At 41.1% G+C, this 7,542-nt stretch overlaps 1 protein-coding gene across 1 annotated transcript in view; it reads left to right on the plus strand.

Annotated features, from left to right (window-relative positions):
• Nucleotides 1–7,542, plus strand: part of si:dkey-240h12.4 (death-associated protein kinase 2) — a 63,880-nt gene that overhangs the window by 55,153 nt on the left and 1,185 nt on the right. Inside the window, exons 8-10 of the mRNA XM_050034057.1 lie at nt 366–411; nt 531–620; nt 5,903–5,989. Of these exons, the coding sequence (XP_049890014.1) occupies nt 366–411; nt 531–620; nt 5,903–5,989 (223 nt within the window). The remainder of the gene's footprint in view (nt 1–365; nt 412–530; nt 621–5,902; nt 5,990–7,542) is intronic.

The following is a 7,542-nucleotide window of genomic DNA, read 5'->3' on the forward strand; positions in this document are numbered from 1 at the left end:
TAAAAATCTGACTCCACTTCTCCACCTCGCCGTCTGCGTCACCACTTCCCAGTGTCTCCAAAATGTGCGCACGCATGACTCAGAGTTTGCTTACAGGTGCGCACATTCTCCCGCCAAGTTTATTTTTATAAATCACAACCTTTGCGTGGGAAGTGGCGTACGCCACTTTCAAGTCCCGTTTTGTGCGTAAGCAAGCTTTATAAATGAGGCCCCTGACCTCTACTGGGGGTTTGTTTCACCCCTTGGCTAAAATAACAGCAAACATCTGTGATATATTAGTACAATAATTAGGATCACTGTGAGATACCCAGTATTTCTGCTCTCCTGATCTGTTGTCATGACTTCTTTGTTGATGTGTATTGCAGTGATAGAATGACAGCTGTGGAGTGTCTGCTTCATCCATGGATTAAGGTTACTACAAGTCTACTACCATCTTAAGGGCCACAAATCTGCTTCAGTTGTTTACTGCATCATGCTGCTGAATGTTCCTGCATGGTGCTTATAATTATTTCAAATGTTGTCTGTTTCAGCCTATCACATGCAAACAGGTGGCCAATAGGAATCGATCTTCAATCAATATGAAGAACTTCAAGAAGTTCAATGCCAGAAGGCAATGGAAGGTGAGTCTGGATATGTATGTCAAAGTGACATGTCAGTGAGGTATATTTTGGGGCATTTCATGCCTTAATTAAAGAGTGGAGAGGGAAGAGATGATGAACAACATGCAGCAAGACTAAAACTAGGAATGGTTTGGTTTGTGGTCAGCATGTGAAACCCCCAGGCACCATGGCACCCCAATCAATATTTAGAATGTCTTGGTTTTATTATGACTGTTTACCTTTTTAATAAATGAACCCTATGAACTGTGCCAAACATTTTTTCACACCTTGCTGTCCCTGAGTGTAACATTGACTTTAAGTCACAGTCAGATAACTTAATTTTATGTTTTTTTGTTTTTTTGTTTTATTTGACCTTTATTTAAAGGTGTGTAGGCTTTAGTAGCATCTAGCTGTGATGACTGCAGATTGCAACCAACTGAAACTTCCCTTTGGAGCCAAGTGTGAACTCCTGGTTAGGATTCCTTCAGTGTTTATTGTTCCTTTATTTTACCGAGGGCTGAAATATCCCCAGAGGTCTCTTCCTCTTCAAAACAAACTGACCTGGTGATTTAAAGCAGTAAAAACACTTAATAAAGTAGTTTCACATTAAAAATCAGTGTTTTCCAATGCTGTTCAGCTCCTCGCAGACGGGCCGCTAGGCCAGCACCTGCTTATGTGTGTTCACACCCTTTTTCTCAGATAACTTAAGATCCAGATGTTGAGGAGGTTTTTATCAGGAAAGGTATCCCCAGAAGTCTCTTCCTCTCAAAAAAAAAACGGACCCAGTGATTTAAAAAGCTAAAAATACTTACAAAAGCAAATTCCATAAAGCACATACACACACTGTTTCTGCCATTTTAAGTAGTTCTTATCACGCTGATGTATGTTCAAATGTTCATTTTCTCCGATTAGTTTGGTTTTAATTAGTTATTTGATGCTATAAAAACAGTCTGACCACCCAGGCTTTTATTTTGGTATTTCCGCTGACCGGCAGTGTGCATTTGCATATTAGCTAAATATTTAGTTTCACCAAGCACATTTGGATTTAACATTTAGATTTAGATTTAACATTTAGAGTTAGATTTGACATTTAGGTTTAACATTAGATATTTAGATTTAACTGTGGCATTATATTTAACATATTTAAAATATTGCTGTAAATGTAGTACAAAGTGACTTTAAAAAATTCAATTTCAGTGCGAGCCATTTTACAAACAGCATCCCATACCGTACTGCAGTATTGGGTATGGTTAACATTACCAAGTGTATTAGCCAATGTGGAAATTACGTCTTCATTGCTTAAAATTGCCACCACTGTGTCTCTCGCAGACTCACTCATATTCACTGTGTTCTTGCTGCAGCATCCAATACAAGCATACAGAGGAAACACATGATGGCACTAGTGTCTTGATGACGTCAGATTTAATTCTATATATTCTGACTTTTGTTCAATATATTCAAGGTTCATTCCATATATTCAGACATTCACTCCATATATTCAAGGTTCATTCAGTATATTCAGACTTTCATTCAATATATTCAGACTTTCATTCAATATATTCGGGCTTTCATTCCATATATTTAGACATTAATTCCATATATTCAAGGTTCATTCAATATATTCAGACTTTCATTCAACATATTCAAGGTTCATTCCATATATTTGGACTTTCATTCCATATATTCGAGGTTCATTCAATATATTCAGACTTTCATTCCATATATTCAGGCTTTCATACCATATATTCAGACATTCATTCCATATATTCAAGATTCATTCAAAATATTCAGACTTTCATTCCATATATTTAGACATTTATTCCATATATTCAAGGTTCATTCAATATATTCAGACTTTCATTCAGTATATTCAAGGTTCATTCCATACATTCAGACTTTCATTCATATATTTGAGATTCATTCAATATATTCAGACATTCATTCCATATATTCAGACGTTCATTCCATATATTAAAGATTCATTCAGTATATTCAGACTTTCATTCAATATATTCAAGATCAATTCCATTCGGACTTTCATTCCATATATTCAGACATTAATTCCATATATTCAAGTTTCGTTCAATATATTCAGACTTTCATTCATTCCATATATTCAAACTTAATTTTATATATAAGATAATTTCCTGAACGGCATGCCATAATATATATCTAGATCTTGATGATCCAAACTGTAAAAGTGCAATAGACCTCCTGGAGCTGCTCCACTGCCTTCACTTCACCCAGCATGTCAACTTCCCCACCCACTGTCGCGGCCACATCCTGGACCTAGTCTGCTCCGCCGGTCTCACCCTCGACCAACTCTCCAGTACCAACCTCCACATCTCGGATCACCTGGCCATCACTTCAAGACCCCACTCCCTCCCCCAAAACTCACATGCAACATATCCTTCAGAAATATCAAGTCCATCTCCCCCTCAGCTTTCTCTGACTCACTGGCAAACACGCTGTCAGCATCCACCACCCCGCTGACCCCAAACCCCTCTGACCTGGTCACCCACTACAACAACACACTGTCCCTCTGCCTTGAAAAACTGGCTCCTTTAAAGACCAAAACTGTCTCATTTACTCACTCATCTCCCTGGTACACTCCTGAACTCCGTCACATGAAAACCCGTAAGNACCCACTGTTGCAATTAACACTCAATTCAGCAACACCCCGCCCCCCCCCCCATCTCAGTCTCTCCGCCACTCACCACCTCCACCACCACTCAACCACTGTCACACTTCACCCCTGTCTCCCCCCTGGAACTCCTCCGCCCTGAAGAGCTCCACCTCTGTCCTGGACCCCATACCATCCTCCATCATCAAAGTCTGCCTCCCAGCAATCTCCCCACTCATCACTACCATCATTAACTCCTCCCTCACCTCTGGCTCTGTCCCTCAATCCCTGAAACTGGCCGCTGTCACCCCCATCCTCAAAAAACCCGGCCTGGACCCTGACGTCATCTCAAATTTCCGTCCCATCTCGAACCTCCCTTTTCTGTCACAAATTCTGGAACATGTTGTCGCCTCCCAAATCAAGACCCACCTCCGCTCTCATGAACTATATGAACATTCCACCCTCAACACAGCACCGAAACCGCTCTCCTCAAAATCACTAACGACCTCCTCCTCTCTGCTAACTCTGGCCACCTCAGCATACTCATCCTCCTTGACCTCACTGCTGCCTTTGACACCATCAACCACACCACTCTGCTATCCCACCTACAAACTTCCCTCAACATCACTGGCTCTGCTCTCTCCTGGCTCAAATCATACCTCACCGACAGACATCAGTTCATCCATGTCAACAACTGCACCTCCTCCACCGTCACCCTGCTTAAAGGTGTCCCTCAGGGCTCGGTGCTTGGTCCTCTCCTCTTCATCATGTACTTACTCCCCCATGGTTCTATCATTCGTCGTCATGGTCTCCATTTCCACTGCTACGCTGACGACATCCAAATCTACATCTCCACAAAATCCATCACCCAGGCCACCCGCTCGACCCTCACCAACTGTCTGACTGAACTCCAATCACGGCTGCAAACCAACTTCCTCAAACTTAACTGTGACAAATCTGAAATAATACTCATCGGCCCAAAATCCCTCTCTACATCAACACAAAACTTCACCCTCAGCATCGACAATACCACCCTCTCTCCCTCCCCATTCATCCGCAACCTTGGTATCATCTTAGACAATAACCTCACATTTGAACATCACATCAGCCGCCTCACCCAAACTGCCTTCTTTCACCTCAGAAATATTGCCCGTCTCCGTCCATTACTCTCCTTCTCTGCCGCTGAAACTCTCATCCATGCTTTCATCACCTCAAGACTGGACTACTGCAACAGCATCCTCTACGGCTCATCATCCAAAGTCCTCAACAAACTCCAGTACATCCAGAACTCTGCTGCCCGCCTCCTCACCCACACCCGCTCCCGTGAACATATAACCCCTGTCCTGCAAAACCTACACTGGCTCCCTGTCCCGTACAGAATCAACTTCAAGATCCTCCTCCTCACCCACAAAGCCCTCCACAGCCAGGCCCCCTCCTACCTCACGGACATGCTCCACCACCACACTCCCTCCCGCAACCTTCGATCATCCGACAAAAACCTCCTCTCACCTCCACACAGGACCAAGCACCGAACCTGGGGCAACAGAGCCTTCTCCGTAGCCGCCCCCTCCCTCTGGAACACCCTCCCTATACACATCCGTGACTGTCCAGATCCATCCACCTTCAAATCACTCCTCAAAACCCACCTTTTCAAATCCGCTTTTAACCTTTAAACATTAGCTTTTCGTTCTCTGTTTGTCATGTACCCCCCCCCCCCTTTTTTTCTTAATGCACTTCTTTTCTTTGTTTTAAATGTAAAGCGTCTTTGAGAGCTGTAAAAGCGCTATATAAATAAAATGTATTATTATTATTATACATCTATACATACATAGATAGATAGATAGATAGATAGATAGATAGATTTACTAATTTTTCATATCGTTATTGAAAAAATACCCTGAAATATTGTGATATTATTTTAGGGCCATATCATCAACCCATACTTGCAAAGGCACAAGCACCATTCAGTTACTGATTTTGTGTTTTCTCCTGCTCAGACCAACAGAATAGCATAGACACACACAAAGAACTCCCCAAAATTGTGCATAATACTATGCACAGCTGGAATGGTGTGGATACCTTCTTTCAGGTGACATGACACCAGGATTTATTTAACTGTTAACTGCTTTCTGGGGCTGGTGAGCTGTTCTTAAAGAGTTTATACATCAAGATTGTTTGTAGAACAGCAGCAGACTTGCACATTATTAAAACCCACATTTTAATATGCAGTTTGGTTTGGTTATTTAGTTTAAATTCAAGGATTCTGTAAGAACTTGTTTTCCGTTGGATAAATAAGGACAGAAATAAGAAACGCAGAATTCAGAAAGTATTATTATGCCTATACTAACTGTATAGATTACATAGTTACAACTGGTGCCAGTATCCATGCAGCCAGCAGCTGCAGCAGCAACAAAGGCTCCATCAGCTACCAGCTGCTGTCACTTGTTTTTTTCTGTGTTGTTGCTCCTCACCTTTTTAAGATTCAAACAATAAAGATAAATCTAAACATTAGCTGGAGCTGAGCTAATGTGAAAAAAGAAAGAAAGGGTAGCTCTAGTCCTGTCCCATGCAAGTTTGATCCTGAAGAACATTCAAGTATTCTGTTTGTTTGTTAATGTTTTTTTGCAAGCTTTACTGACCACTGAAAAGCATTCTCTTTTCACCTCACTGACCCCTCTAGATGTCCTATAACATGGTGTGGATGTGTAACCGGCTGATCCAGTTGAAACTGCTGAGTAAGGGCAACTTAGATTCAGATCCTTTGCAGGTGAGACCACTTTTTCTCTCTAAACTCAAGTCACATATTGATATTTTTATAATTGCTTATCTGATTTTTTATTGTACAGACCAAAACACTTTTACTGTACAAGATACACTGCATGATGAGATATTGCGGTCCAGCGATAGCCGTGGCTGGACGCATAATGTTTTCAAGTTGTCTGTCACTGTGACCTTGCATCCGTCTCATTCTTTTGAATACAATATCTCAAGAACACCTTGAGTGAATTTCTTCAAATTTGGAACAAACATTTACCTGGACTCAATGATGAACTGAGAAGATTTTGATGGTTAAAGGTCAAGTTCACTGTGACCTTGCATCCGTCTCATTCTCATTAACATGTTATCTCTTAGACACAACACAGTTTCTTCAAATTTGGCACAAATGTCCACTTTGAGTCATGGATGAACTGATTAGAATTTGTTGTCAAAGGTCAAGGTCACTGTGCCCTTGCATCTGTCTCATTCTCGTGAACGCAATATCTCAAGAAAGCCTTGAGGGAGTTTCCTCAAATTTGGCACAAACGTACACTTTGACTTACGAATGAAGTGATTAGAATTTGGTAGTTCCCACCTTGAAACAATGCTGATTGTATAGATCTTCTGTGCTGCCGGGGGAAGATGTATATGATGCATCCATGTTTTCGCAGACATGGATGTAAACTGCAAGTGCAACTTGAATGGTTCAGCCGATAAGCCATAGGTTTAGTGACAATACACAGTCCGTACAGTCCAGAAAAGAGCTTTGTATAGGTACCATCTTTAGGCTCTTTGGGGAGGAGCAGGGAATGAAGGTAAATGTATCATCCATAAATGATTTTAGCGCCATCCCCCTCTTGACAACATCAGAAGGACCAAGAATAAGAGTGCGGCCCTCCTGCATAGTATGCCTTCTGGAGACATACTGCTGAACTTTATCCACACCTTTATTCACTGGCCATTCACCCGCTCCTCATATATGCATGTTCAGCCTGTCTCTGCGAAAATACAACATGTTAGCTATGCTCTGTTTTCCCTGCATTTCGTATCTGCTTACAACACATGATATGTGTCAATGTAAACAATTGAGTCAGAATAGGAGTTTAAGATAGACTTGAAAATAATAAATAAATAATCCATCATCAGGCATGTCAAGTTCTGGTCAGGTTGCTAAACTCCAGTTCAAACTCAGTCCAACATACAAACTAAAACATACATGACTCAAGACTGTTGAGTTTTATTCTTAGCATGCTAATTTATGTTCCATTTTAAGACAGTTATGTACTACAGTATCTCACATAAGTGAGTACACCCCTCCCATTTTTGGAAATATTTTATTATATCTTTTCATGGGACAACACTATAGAAATGACACTTTGATATAACTAAAAGTAGTCAGTGTACAGCTTGTATAGTAGTATAGATTTACCTTCCTCTGAAAATTACTCAAAACACAGCCATCAACATCTAAACAGCTGGCAACATAAGTGAGTACACCCCACAGTGAACATGTCCAAATTGTGCCTAAAGTGTCAATATTTTGTGTGCCAACCATTATTATCT

The sequence above is a fragment of the Epinephelus moara genome, chromosome 22 (assembly GCF_006386435.1).
Source record: "Epinephelus moara isolate mb chromosome 22, YSFRI_EMoa_1.0, whole genome shotgun sequence".
NCBI classification, from domain to species: Eukaryota; Metazoa; Chordata; class Actinopteri; order Perciformes; family Serranidae; genus Epinephelus; species Epinephelus moara.